Here is a 15,339-nt window from a genome sequence, read left to right as displayed (position 1 = left end):
ATATCCATTCATCTGTTGATGGACACTTAGGTTGCTTCCATGTCCTGGCTACTGTAAATAGTGCTGCAATGAACATTTTGGTACATGACTCTTTTTGAATTATGGTATTCTCAGGATATATGCCCAGTAGTGGGATTGCTGGGTCATATGGTAGTTCTAGTTTCAGTTTTTTAAGGAACCTCCATACTGTTCTCCATAGTGGCTGTATCAATTTACATTCCCACCAACTCTGCAAGAGAGTTCCGTTTTCTCCACACCCTCTCCAGCATTTATTGTTTGTAGATATTTTGATGATGGCCATTCTGACTGGTATGTGGTGATACCTCATTGTAGTTTTGATTTACATTGCTCTAATGATTAGTGATGCTGAGGATCTTTTCATGTGTTTGTTGGCTATATGTATATCTTCTTTGGAGAAATATCTATTTAGGTCTTCTGCCCATTTTTGAATTGGGTTGTTTGTTTTCTTGATATTGAGCTGCATGAGCTGCTTGTGTTTTTGGAGATTAATCCTTTGCTGATACGTTTGCAAATATTTTCTCCCATTCTGAGGAGTGTCTTTTCATCTTGTTTATGGTTTCCTTTGCTGTGAAAAAGTTTTAAAGTTTCATTAGGTCCCATTTGTTTATTTTTGTTTTTATTTCCATTTCTCTAGGAGGTGGGTCAAAAAGGATCTTGCTGTGATTTATGTCATAGCGTTCTGCCTATGTTTTCCTCTAAGAGTTTTTATAGTTTCTGGCCTTATGTTTAGGTCTTTAATCCATTTCGAGTTTGTGTATGGTGTTAGGGAGTGTTCTAATTTCATTCTTTTTTTTTTTTTTTTTTTTTTTTTTTGCCGTACACGGGCCTCTCACTGTTGTGGCCTCTCCCGTTGTGGAGCACAAGCTCCGGACTCGCAGGCTCAGCAGCCATGGCTCACGGGCCCAGCTGCTCCGCGGCATGTGGGGTATTCCCGGACCAGGGCACGAACCTGTGTCCCCTGCATCGGCAGGCGGACTCTCAACCACTGCGCCACCAGGGAAGCCCTGTGTTTAATTTTTGATAGTTTGATTAATTTGTGTCTTGGCGTGGTTCTCCTTGGATTTATCCCACATGGGACTCTCTGTTCTTCCTGGACTTGATTGACTATTTCCTTTCCCATATTAGCGAATTTTTCAGCTATAATCTATTCAAATATTTTCTCAGTCCCTTTCTTTTTCTCTTCTTCTTCTGGGACCCATATAATTTGAATGTTGGTGCGTTTAATGTTGTTCCAGAGGTCTCTAGACTGTCCTCAGTTCTTTTCATTCTTTGTTCTTTATTGTGCTTTGCAGTAGTTATTTCCAGTATTTTGTCTTCCAGGTCACTTATATGTTCTTCTGGCTCAGTTATTCTGCTGTTGATTTCTTCTAGAGAATTTTTTTTTAACATCTTTTTTGGAGTATAATTGCTTTACAATGGTGTGTTAGTTAAAGCTTTATAACAAAGTGAATCAGTTATACATATACGTATGTTCCCATATCTCTTCCCTCTTGCATCTCCCTCCCTCCCACCCTCCCTATCCCACCCCTCTAGGTGGTCACAAAGCACCGAGCTGATCTCCCTATGCTATGCGGCTGCCTCCCACTAGCTATTTATTTTACGTTTGGTAGTGTATATATGTCCATGCCACTCTCTCACTTTGTCACAGCTTACCCTTCCCCCTCCCCGTATCCTCAAGTCCATTCTCTAGTAGGTCTGTGTCTTTATTCCCATCTTACCCTGGAGAATTTTTAATTTCATTTTTATGTTGTTCATCATTGTTTTTGTGCTCCTTAGTTCTTCTTGGTCCTTGTTAAATGTTTCTTGTATTTTCTCTATTCTATTTCCAAGATTTTGGATCTTTACTATCATTACTCTGAATTCTTTTTCAGGTAGACTGCCTATTTCCTCTTCATTTGTTTGGTCTGGTGGGTTTTTATCTTGCTCCTTCATCTGCTGTGTGTTTCTCTGCCTTCTCATTTTGCTTAACTTACTGTGTTTGGGGTCTCCTTTTCACAGGCTGCAGGTTTGTAGTTCCCGTTGTTTTTGGTGTCTGCCCCCAGGGAGTGAAGTTGGTTCAGTGTCTTATGTAGGCTTTCTGGTTGAGGGGACTGGTGCCTGAGTTCTGATGGGTCGGGCTGGATCTTGTCTTTCTATTGGGCAGGGTGGTATCTGGTGGTGTGTTTTGGGGTGTCTCTGAACTTAGTATGATTTTAGGGAGCCTCTCTGCTAATGGGTGGGGTTGTGTTCCTGTCTTGCTGTTGTTTGGCATGGGGCGTCCCACAGTGGTGCTTGCTGACCGTTGGGTGGATCTGGATCATCGCGTTGAGACAGAGATCTCTGGGGGATCTCTTGCTGATTGATATTACATGAAGCCAGGAGGTCTCTGGTGGTGCAGTGTCCTGAACTCGGCTCTCCCACCTCATAGGCTCAGGCCTGACACCCGGCCAGAACACCAAGACCCTGTCAGCCACGTGACTCAGAAGTAAAGGGAGAAAAATAAGAAAGAAAGAAAAAATAAAATAAAGTTTTTAAAATAAAATTTTAAAAATATTATTAAAATAAAACAAGTAATAAAAAAATAAGAAGAGAGCAACTAAACCAGTACCAGTTTATGTTTGAAACACTCAGTATCTGAGTCACCTTTATGCAAGCAATTGCTTGTAGGAATGCTCAAAGAAAGTGTAATTTTGGAGATAACTTATACTTCACTCCAGCTCGCAACAGTTTCATGTTATCTCTCCAGCAGCAACATTTTCTCTTGAGAAAATGACTCTCTTGGTAACTTTGTGTCTTTTCTAGTTTATGGCATTTTTCCACTGTGGGAAATCAGAACTCTTACTATTTTTATACCTTTAGATTGTTCTTTTCTAAAAACGTGCTGCTTAGAAGTTAACCCTTTGGCTTTAGGTAGAACTTCCAAATCTGGACAGGTGGCTGGGGGAGTTGCTCTCTCCTCTGTCAACACTTTATCTTCCTGCTCCAGTTTGGAGATCAGACTGATCAGATTATCAATTTGATTTCCTGGTCACATAGAAAACCACAGATCACCGAGGACAGGTAGAACTTGAGGCTGTTTTCAAAACAAACTTGAGCTCCAGTGATGCTTTTCTTGTCGAGTTCTGCCTGCCATGCGGGCTTTCACCAGGACACCCCGATGGGAGTGGACCAGCTGCCCTGGGCGAGACTGCAGGTTCTGTAGTTAGCTTTTAAAGAAATTAAGTAGTGGTTATATTTTTATACCACATTTTCCAGTGTATTTGATTAACTAATTAGCTAATATTAACATTTATTTGCATTTCTTGAGCACACTGTGCATTTCGTGGAGTCCAAAGTCCTGGAAACATAAAACAGGAAAAAGGACGTGAGTTTTTCAGCAGTTCAGTTTTCTAAAAAACTGAGTGTTTTATACTCAGGAAATTGGGATTGAATTTGTTAGTGCATACTAGAATGTAAGTATGACTGTATTTGCACATGTCGACATCACTAAACATAAGGATAATATGTGAGAGCGTTTTATTTTCCTGAAAAGAAATCTCCCAATGTTTGTGTAGTTCAAAGCTCGTTTTCTGTACCTCTTAGATTAGTTTAGAGAAGATTACAACCATGATTTAAAGAAGCAGTGGATCAGTGTGCTGTTTCTTGAGAAAATACTGACTCTGGAAATGTGGCTTTTCCTATTTTTTTTTTTTTCTAGTATGATGGCATTTAGAACTATCTCCTTAATAGTTAATTTCCTTGTCCTCAAAAAAGTAGTTTACTATTCTACCTTTCAAAAGTCATTCAGTTATTAAGTAACAGATGTGAGAATATTGTACCCTTCATCATGGAGATGTTTCTCTCACTCAAGCCCCTTTCCACGCCCACCTTGGATGTATCGAAAGCAAACTTTCTCTCTTCAGAGAATTTTGTACATGCTGTCTGCTGCATAGAGTAATATAAATGTCTCATTTTTAAACTGTATTAATGCATTCACGTTTTCAGTAAGGTGTTTGAATGTATTGTATGATATGAGTGTGTGACATTTGAGGCTGTCACTGCTGGACACAGGAGACTTGCTTGGAGCAGACTAAGTCTTTAGGTGTGAGCATGTGTGTATATGTGGGGAAAGGTGAAAAAACAAAATGTTGCTTATTCAGAAATTTAACCCAGTTTTTGAAAGGTTTATCAGCAGATGCAGTTCATCTACATGCCCTAAAATCAGCATAAAGTCATCAAAAAGTAATAATTGATCATTTCATTAAATCAGCTCCTATTATGCGCTGGGACCTCTTAGTCCATTTTTCTTTTCTTCAATCTAACCTTAAATTGTTAAAGATGATCTGTGTGTTTATCGTCAACCTTTAGAGCTTATCGTGACTATTTTTATTTATTTGGTCACATCAGTAGTTTAGCTTGTAATAAACTTTTATTATTTATCAGGTCTTCCCTACCTCCTGAGAACAGATGAGCACTAATATTTAACTGGTACCTGCTAATTCTGTGTGAGCTCCTGAAGGTAGAGTGGAGAGAACACAGGTTGTAGCGTTTGGCAGCTCCCGAATTCTGCCATTTGTTAGTCATGTGACTTCATTAAGTCATTTAAATTTGCTTCTCTGTATCTAACCCCAAACTTCATGGAGCTGACCACATCCTTTGATATCAATTCAGTGGACCCTTGTCCCCATGTGCTGTGATTTCCCAGGAGGTGACATTCTCCAATTCATTCTAGCTCCAGGTCCCCTGGTCTGAGGTTTTGTAGCACTGGCACACTCCATCTCTGGTGCACCTCACGTCCTACAGATATTTTTTCCCCATCTCACCACACGGATCCTGAGGTTGGACCTGACCCTTTTATTTTTTCCTCAAGTCACTTAAACACAGCATTTGTGTGTATAGTGCATTACAGTGAAGAGGTGGGGTAGCAGAAGACTTATGCCCCCAGTCATTCTGTCTGGGAAACTTACCAATGGTTCCCATTCTCTGCTAATGTATAGCTCTCTCTTGTTGTTTTCTTTCTCTCCTCCTCACTTCCTGGATGCTTCTTCTCTCTTCTCTCCTACCCATAAATGTCTATTTATTTCCTATGCAGAACAGTTTAAACCTCTTTTATTGTCTTCTTCCCATTCTTGCCCTCAAGTTCATCTCATCTTCCACTACCAAACCGCCAGGTGGCTGTTAGGCTTTTCTGTACAGGAAAAAAAATTTTTTTTTTTTTTTTTACATCATCTGCCCTACAGCATTAGTGAAAGTTAACAACCAGCATCTCCCAAGGAAGGCCATGTACTTTCCACTTCACCCAGCTGGTTCCATCTGATATGAAAACACTTTGTAACATATGAACCAAGATAAGAATAGAAGGTATCTTTAGCAACATCCCTATAGGTTAAGTGGTATCTGCCCTCCTCTTTCAGTTCCCCATGCAACGATCACCAGAATCCCTTTCCATTCACAGCTGCCAGAGCTGAAGTGTGCAGCGGCACAGGAGAAAGGTTCCGAATCTTCCGCGCTGAGAAAACTTACGCTGTGAAGGCAGGAAGGTGGTATTTTGAATTTGAGGCTGTCACTGCTGGAGACATGAGAGTTGGCTGGAGCAGACCAGGCTGTCAACCCGATCAGGAGCTTGGCTCGGATGAACGTGCCTTTGCTTTCGATGGCTTCAAGGTGAGTGTACTTTGCTGGGCACCGGACACTGGAGTTTGTAGGCTCCTGGTTTTGTAGGCTGCTGTGTACCAGGCATCCACACGCTGTGGGCTCCCACGCTGCCTGGCTTGATTTCCTCTGGTATTCCTTTTGGTGGTACAGTAATATTAGTACTTTCCTGAGCTCAACCTTGAGAAAATAGTTCCTAGGAAAACTTTTGTTCTTACAGCCTCAAAATGTTTTCCCTCACCCTGTGAATAGTCAAGATTATTCAATATTCAAGAAGTAAAATATTGATTCTCTATCATATCAAAAAGATGAATCATCCTTGTCTATCAAAAATGTTTAAAATCCATATGCTAATTTAAAATATATTCACTTTGACAGAGGAATTCCATAGAAGAAATTTATCCTCAAGCAATAATTAATGATAGGTATAAACATTTAAAGGCCATAAGAATGCTGTTTGTTGTTTGCAATCATCAAGAGTTTTCATTTTCAACATTATTGGTAACTTTTATGTTTTAAGTTTGGTGGAAGATGGTCAGTTGCTTTTTTTTTTTTTTTTTTTAATTTCACCAGGCCTTGTGGCTTGTGGGATCCTAGTTCCCCGACCAGGGATTGAACTGGGCCCACGGCAGAGAAAGTGCAGAGTCCAAACCCCTGGACTGCCAGGGAATTCCCCTCAATTGCTTCTTTTATTGTTTATTTATACATTATATGAGTGTTTAATGATAATTTTAGCTGCATAATATATTTTAAAATTAAAAATACAAAATATGGAGAGATTGGTTCAAGATGGCAAAGTAGAAGGATGTGCGCTCACTCACTCTTGCGAGAACATCGGAATCACAACTAACTGCTGAATGGTCATCGACAGGAAGACAGTGGAACTCACCAAAAAAGATACCACACATCCAAAGACAAAGGAGAAGCCACAATGAGATGGTAGGAGGGGTGCAATCACAATAAAATCAAATCTCATAACTACAGAGTGGGTGACTCACAAACTGGAGAACACTTACACCACAGAAGTCCACCCACTGGAGAGAAGGTTCTGAGCCCCACGTCAGGATTCCCAACCTGAGGATCTGGAAATGGGAGGAAGAATTCCTAGAGAATCAGACTTTGAAGGCTAGCAGCACTGGATTGCAGGACTTCGGCAGGACTGGGGGAAACAGAGACTCCACTCTTGGAGGGAACACACAAAGTAGTGTTGGGACCCAGGGGAAGGAGCAGTGACCCCACAGGGGACTGAACCAGACCTACCTGCTAGGAGGGTCTCCTGCAGAGGTGGGGGGTGGCTATGCCTCACCATGAGGACAAGGACACTGGTGGCAGAAGTTCTGGGAAGTACTCCTTGGCATGAGCCCTCCCAGAGTCCGCCATTAGCCCCAGCAAAGAGCCGGGTAGGCTCCAGTGTTGGGTTGTCTCAGGCCAAACAACCAACAGGGAGGGAACCCAGCCACACCCATCAGCAAACAAGCAGGATAAAGTTTTACTGAGCTCTGCCCACCAAAGCAACACCAAGCTCTACCCACCACCAGTCCCTCCCATCAGAAAACTTGTGCAAACATCTTAGATAGCCTCATCCACCAGAGGGCAGACAGCAGAAGCAAGAAGAACTACAGTCCTGCAGCCTGTGGAACAAAAACCACATTCACAGAAAGATAGACAAGATGAAAATGCAGTGGGCTATGTAGTAGATGAAGGAACAAGATAAAACCCCAGAAAAACAACTAAATGAAGTGGAGATAGGCAACCTTCCAGAAAAATAATTCAGAATAATGATAGTGAAGATGATCCAGGACCTAGGAAAAAGAATAGAGGCAAAGATCGAGAAGATGCAAGAAATGTTTAACAAAGACCTAGAAGAATTAAAGAACAAACAGAGATGAACAATACAATAACTGAAATGAAAACTACACTAAAAGGAATCAATAGCAGAATAACTGAGGCAGAAGAACGGATAAGTGACCTAAAAGACAGAATGGTGGAATTCATTGCTGCAGAACAGAATAAAGAAAAAAGAATGAAAAGAAATGAAGACAGCCTAAGAGACCTTTGGGACAACATTAAACACGACAACATTTGTATTATAGGGGTCCCAGAAGGAGAAGAGACAGAGAAAAGGACCTGAGAAAATATTTGAAGAGATTATAGTCAAAAACTTCCCTAACATGGGAAAGGAAATAGCCACCCAAGTCCAGGAAGCACAGAGAGTCCCATACAGGATAAACCCAAGGAGAAACATGCCAAGACACATAGTAACCAAATTGACAAAAATTAAAGACAAAGAGAAATTATTGAAAGAAACAAGGGAAAAATGACAAATAACGTACAAGGGAATTCCCATAAGGTTAACAGCTGATTCCTCAGCAGAAACTCTACAAGCCAGAAGGGAGTGGCATGATATATTTAAAGTGATGGAATGGAAAAGGCTACAACCAAGATTACTCTACCGAGCAAGGATCTCATTCAGATTCGACGGAGAAATCAAAAGCTTTACAGACAAGCAAAAGCTAAGAGAATTCAGCACCACCAAACCAGCTCTACAACAAATGCTAAAGGAACTTCTCTAAGTGGGAAACACAAGAGAAGAAAAGGACCTACAAAAACAAACCCATAACAATTAAGAAGATAGTAATAGGAACATACATATTGATAATTACCTTAAACATGAATGGATTGAGTGCTCTAACCAAAAGACACAGGCTCAGTGAATGGATACAAAAACAAGACCCATATATATGCTGTCTACAAGAGATCCACTTCAGACCTAGGGACACCTACAAACTGAAAGGGAGGGTATGGAAAAAGATATTCCATGCAAATGGAAATCAAAAGAAAGGTGGAGTAGCAATACTCATATCGGATAAAATAGACTTTAAGATAAAGAATGTTACAAGAGACAAAGAAGGACACTACATAATAATCAAGGGATCAATCCAAGAATATATAACAATTTTAAATATATATGCACCCAACATAGGAGCACCTCAATACATAAGGCAACTGCTAACAGCTATAAAAGAGGAAATCAACAGTCACACAATAATAGTGGGGGACTTTAACACCTCACTTACACCAATGGACAGATCTTCCAAACAGAAAATTAATAAGGAAACACAAGCTTTAAATGACACAATAGACCAGATAGATTTAATTGATATTTATAGGACATTCCATTCAAAACCAGCAGATTACACTTTCCTCTCTAGTGCACATGGAACATTCTCTAGGATAGATCACATCTTGGGTCACAAATCAAGCCTCAGTAAATTTAAGAAAATTGAAATCATATTAAGCATCTTTTCTGACCACAACGATATGAGATTAGAAATGAATTACAGGGGAAAAAACGAAAAAACACGAAGTACATGGAGGCCAAATAATATGTTACTAAATATCCAAGAGATCACTGAAGAAATTAAACAGGAAATCAGAAAATACCTAGAGACAAATTACAGTGAAAACACAGTGATCCAAAACCTATGGGATGCAGCAAAAGCAGTTCTAAGAAGGAAGTTTATAGCAATACAAGCCTACCTCAAGAAACAAGAAACATCTCAAATAAACAATCTAACCTTACACCTAAAGGAACTAGAGAAAGAAGGACAAACAAAACGCCAAGTTAGTAGAAGGAAAGAAATCATAAAGATCACAGCAGAAATAAATGAAATAGAAACAAAGAAAACAAGAGCAAAGATCAATAAAACTAAAAGCTGGTTCTTTGAGAAGATAAACAATATTGATAAATCATTATCCAGACTCATCAAGAAAAAGAGGGAGAGGACTCAAATCAATAAAATTAGAAATGAAAAAGAAGTTACAACATACACCGCAGAAATCCTAAAAGACTACTACAAGCAAACTCTATGCCAATAAAATAGACAACCTGGAAGAAATGGACAAATTCTTAGAAATGTATAACCTTCCAAGACTGAACCAGGAAGAAATAGAAAATATGAAGAGACCAATCACAAGTACTGAAGTTGAAGGTGTGATTTAAAATCTTCCAAGAAACAAACAAGCTCAGAACCATATGGCTTCACAGGCAAATTCTATCAGACATTTAGGAAAGAGCTAACACCTGTCCTTCTCAACGCTTCCAAAATATTGCAGAGGAAGGAATACTCCCAAACTCATTCTGTGAGGCCACCACCCTGATACCAAAACCAGACAAAGATACTACAGAAAAAGAAATTACAGACCAATATCACTGATGAATATAGATGCAAAATTCCTCAACAAAATACTAGTGAACAGAATCCAACAGCACACTAAAGGGATCATACACCTTGACCAAGTGGGATTTATCTCAGGGATGCAAGGATTCTTCAATATATGCAAATCAATTAATGTGATACACCATATTAACAAACTGAAGAATAAAACCCATATGATCATCTCAAGAGATGCAGAAAAAGCTTTTGACAAAATTCAACACCAATTCATGATAAAAACTCTCCAGAAAGTGGGCATAGAGGGAACCTACCTCAACATAATAAAGGCCATATATGACAAACCCACAGCAAACATCATTCTCAATGGTGAAAAACTGAAAGCATTTTCACTAAGATCAGGAACAAGACGAGGATGTCCAGTCTGGCCACTATTATTCAGCATAGTTTTGCAAGTCCTAGCCACAGCAATCAGAGAAGAAAAAGAAATAAAAGAAATACAAATTAGAAAAGAAGAAGTAAAGCTGTCACTGTTTGCAGATGACATGATATTATACATAGAGAATCCTAAAGATTCCACCAGAAATCTACTAAAGCTAATCAATGAATTTGGGAAAGTTGCAGGATACAAAACGAATGCACAGAAATCTCTTGCATTCCTATACACTAATGATGAAAAATCTGAAAGAGAAATTAAGGAAACATTACCATTTACCACTGCAACAAAAAGAATAAAATACCTAGGAATAAACCTACCTAGGGAGACAAAAACCTGTATGCAGAAAACTATAAGACACTGATGAAAGAAATTAAAGATGATACCAACAGATGGAGAGATATACCATGTTCTTGGATTGGAAGAATCAATATTGTGTAAATGACTATACTACCCAAAGCAATCTACAGATTCAGTGCAATCCCTATCAAATTACCAATGACATTTCTTACAGAACTAGAACAAAAAGTCTTAAAATTTGTATGGAGACACAGAAGACCCCAAATAGCCAAAGAAGTCTTGAGGGGAAAAAATGGAGCTGGAGGAATCAGACTCTCTGACTTCAGACTATACTACAAAGCTACAGTAATCAAGACAGTATGGTACTGCCACAAAAACAGAAATATAGATCAATGGAGCAGGATAGAAAGCCCAGAGATAAACCCTTGCACCTCTGGTCCACTAATCTATGGCAAAGGAGGCAAGGATATACAATGGAGAAAAGACAGTCTCTTCAATAAGTGGTGCTGGGAAAACCAGACAGCTACATATAAAAGAATGAAATTAGAACACTTCCTAACACCATACACAAAAATAAACTCAGAATGGATTAGAGACCTAAATGTAAGACCAGACACTATAAAACTCTTAGAGAAAAGCATAGAAGAAAAGTCTTTGACATAAATCACAGCAAGATCTTTTTTGATCCACCTCCTACAGTAATGGAAATAAAAACAAAAATAAACAAATGGGACCTAATGAAACTTCAAAGCTTCTGCACAGCAAATGAAACCATAAACAAGACGAAAAGACAACCCTCAGAATGGGAGAAAATATTTGCAAACGAATCAGTGAACAAAGGATTAATTTCCAAAAATATATAAACAGCTCATGCAGCTCAATATTAAAAAAACAACCCAATCAAAAACTAGACAGAAGACCTAAATAGACATTTCTCCAAAGAAGACATACAGATGGCTAAGAAGCACATGAAAAGCTGCACAACATCACTAATCATTAGAGAAATGCAAATCAAGACTACAATGAGGTATCACCTCACACCAGTTAGAATGGGCATCATCAGAAAATGTACAAACAACAAATGCTGGAGAGGGTGTGGAGAAAAGGGAACCCTCTTGCAGTGTTGGTGGGAATGTGAATTGATACAGCCACTATGGAGAACAGTATGGAGGTTCCTTAAAAAACTAAGAATTACCATATGATCCAGCAATCCCACTACTGGGCATATACCCAGAGAAAACCATCATTCCAAATGACACATGCACCTCAATGTTCATTGCATCACTATTTACAATAGGCAGGTCATGGAAGCAACCTAAATGCCCATCGACAGATGAATGGATAAAGAAGATGTGGCACATATATACAATGGAATATTACTCAGCCATAGAAAGGAAGGAAATTGGGTCATTTGTAGAGACATGGGTGGATCTAGAGACTGTGATACAGAGTGAAGTAAGTCAGAAAGAGAAAAACAAATATCGTATATTAACGCATATATGTGGACCTAGAAAAATGGTACAGATGAACCCGTTTTCAGAGCAGAAATAGAGACACAGATGTAGGGAACAAATATATGGACACCAAGGGGGGTACGTGGCTGGAGGTGGTGGTGGTGTGTTGAATTGGGAGATTGGGATTGACATATATACACTAATATGTATAAAATGGATGACTAATAACCTGTATATAAAAATAAAATAAAATTCAAAAATTATACAAAAGAAACACATTAGTAGGAATATCAAGACAAAAACTTTAAAAATAATAAAAAAATAAGTATGTGTATATGACACAGCCATAATAGAATAATAGTCTTTTTGGGGGGATGAAATTATTGACATTTTATTTTTTTATCCTATTTTTATTTCCTAATTTTCTTCAGTGAATTTGTATTCTTTTTGGAGAAAAAAAGTATTTTCTAATTAAAAAAAAGAAAATTAGAATAAATAAGCAATCATGAAGAGATTTGATGCCTGGGTACCCAGGTGTGTGTGTGGGAAAGCATTTCTAGGCTATAAATTAGTGTTGTGGCTTCTAGGCCAACTGACCCACTGTGTTCTGAAATATTATAATTCCTGAATCCTGTTTTTTATTTCAGATGGAAAAATTTAACACCTTTTGATATCTAATTTAGTTAAAATTTTTAAAAAGTACAATGTGTTACGCTTTAGAAGAATCAAATCATTGTTTTGCATTGGTGACTGTATCCCATTATATGTCAGTTCACAGTGAAGGTGATACTTTAGGGATAAATTTAAAGATTTATCTGACAAAATATTTAATATAACTAACTTTGTATCTATAAATCAGTGGAACATACTTATAGATTAAAAAGTGACATTTATCCTATGTTTCACAGGTATTTATGAGATTTCATGTGTATTATATAAGGCAGTGCTGACATATATATTCAATTTTTGGCTTACTATTTCAGTAAATGTCTTGAGAATATATTTAAGTTTGATTTGAACCTTTTTTGATTTTAGTATGTACTGAAATGCTTCTAGATTTCTATTTTGCTGAAGTGCGAGTGCCTTTGCTTCCAAGGAATGGGATTTTATTTTGAAATAAATGAAAACTAGAATGTCATTTTCTCTGATCAGTTCCCAGTTGAGTCTCTGCTCATACTTCTCTGTATTTGGGGGAGTAGACAAAAGCAGCCCATATCCTGGGAAGCATTCTTTGTAGTGAGAAAAATAAATTTCTAAAGAGACAGTTTTTCTTTTAATAGAAAAGATGTGGGGTTTGATTTTTTAAATATTAGACTTTGAAAATCATGAAATAGCATTTGGGTTTTTCTCTAGGTTCAATAACATACAATGTTAGTATCAGGGGTTCAGCATCCCCAGGCACCTCCACATTGCTTTGTGCATGTCTGTAGACAGATGTGCTGACTATATTCCTTCCTTCCGCTGCGTTAATACAAAGGCTACTGTGAGTCATGCCGATTAGGGGTGGGTGGGTGCTGTTCTGCTGGCTTTCTCTGTGACAATGACTCTTCTGTCCCTAGGCCCAGCGGTGGCACCAGGGCAGTGAGCACTATGGGCGCTCTTGGCAAGCAGGCGATGTTGTGGGGTGTATGGTTGACATGACAGAACATACCATGATGTTCACACTGAACGGCGAAATCCTTCTGGATGATTCGGGTTCAGAATTGGCTTTCAAGGACTTTGATGTTGGTGATGGTAAGTGTACTGCATCTCGTGTCGTTTTCAGGTTTGGGGCACAGTAAAGCTCTTTGTTCTGATGCCTCTTGACCAGCCATCTTGGTTTGAGGGTGAGCCAGCAGATGAGTTGCAGCTGTAGATCACAAGGTTGCCATGTGGCTTATTTGGTTCAATACCCTTGAAATTACTTTAGCAGAAACTCTCTCTCTGCTACTTAGCTAGGATTCCCGTAAGGCAGAAGTGGCTTTTATGAGTGTGAATAAGAAAAGAAATGGCAGGCAAAAGGACGGTTTTCCACAAATATTAAATATTCGTTTAGAACTTCCCTGTTTAATCCACTGCTTATGGCTTCTATGTGTTCATTCATTTCAAAAAAAAAAAAAATGTAATGAGAACCTACCAAGTATCAGGCCCTCTGCTGGATGCTGAGATGACAAAGCTGTCCTATCTTTATGCAGATGATAGAATACCAGGGGAAGTTCTCACTTGTATAATTTCTGTTCAGTGGATAAGTTCTAAAATAAAGAAATGCAGAAAGTTCTATGGAAGCACAATGCAGGGAAAAAATACCTCTGCCTGTGGGGCTCTGAGATGACCTTGAACAGGGTTCTAAGAAAAGAACAAAAGCCCTTTCTGAAGCAAATGAGAAGGTAGGTGTTCTTTAGAGCTGTACTTCCAGTAGACTGGCCACATGGGGTTATTTGAATTTACATTAATTTAAGTGAAATAGATTAAAAAATTGAGTTTCTTAGTGGCACTTGCTACATTTCAAGTGGTCAGTAGGGTCCTATGGCTAATGGTGCCCTATTTGACAGCAGAGATAGAGAACATTTACATCATCACTGAAAGTGGTACTCTAGAGCATATAAACAAAATAATATCTAACAAAATATTTTATATATATCTCATTTCAAAATGAACTAACAGTTTTTTTCACAATGGCTTTGAATATATCCTATTACTTGAATATATATGTATATATAGTCTTGGATTTTAAGATATACCCCAATAAATACTTTTAATACTCTGTAAACTTGTTGCCAATCCTCAAAAAGTTAGCCAGCTCATTATTTGCATTAAGTTCTATAGTTATTCATTCAACAAGCTTTTGAGCAGGTATGACCATCATTTCTTAAACACAGGTTTGTGAAAATAATAGGAATTTTGCATTTTTATAACTTAATTTCTGTTTTGCATACCTGTATTGCTGGGTGGCGGGTGAACTGACGCCGACAACGCAGCCTCTGTGTACCGGTGCCAAATCAAATCTCAGAGCAGAGTTTTGGGTTGAAGTAGAAAAGAATAGCTTTAGTGCTTTGCCAGGCAAAGGGGGACACAGTGGGCTCCTGCCCTCGAAAACTGTGTGCCCCAACCTGGGAGGATTTGGTGAGGAGTTTTATAGCATTGGTTCAAGGACGGGGTTGCTGATAAGATTAGGGTGTGTGCAGGGCCTGCAGTCCTTTAATCTGGTCTCAGGTAATCTGGTGAGTTTCTGTGGTTCTTTTAATCTGGCCTGAGGTGGTCTTCTTGAAGAGCTTCTCTGGTTCCTTTAAACTGGAATGAAGAATGCTGACATCTTTCATTTGTTGAGGGTTTAGTTCTATAAAGAGCTTAAAGATACTGTTAT

At 38.7% G+C, this 15,339-nt stretch overlaps 1 protein-coding gene across 1 annotated transcript in view; it reads left to right on the top strand.

The window, feature by feature from the left end:
- The window catches only part of RYR2 (ryanodine receptor 2), a 515,056-nt gene that overhangs the window by 243,595 nt on the left and 256,122 nt on the right, over positions 1–15,339 (top strand). The window contains exons 28-29 of the mRNA XM_065893933.1: positions 5,435–5,643; positions 13,556–13,730. Of these exons, the coding sequence (XP_065750005.1) occupies positions 5,435–5,643; positions 13,556–13,730 (384 nt within the window). The remainder of the gene's footprint in view (positions 1–5,434; positions 5,644–13,555; positions 13,731–15,339) is intronic.

This window comes from Phocoena phocoena, chromosome 16 (assembly GCF_963924675.1).
Source record: "Phocoena phocoena chromosome 16, mPhoPho1.1, whole genome shotgun sequence".
Taxonomy (NCBI): domain Eukaryota; kingdom Metazoa; phylum Chordata; class Mammalia; order Artiodactyla; family Phocoenidae; genus Phocoena; species Phocoena phocoena.
This window is presented reverse-complemented; position numbering and strand designations above follow the sequence as displayed.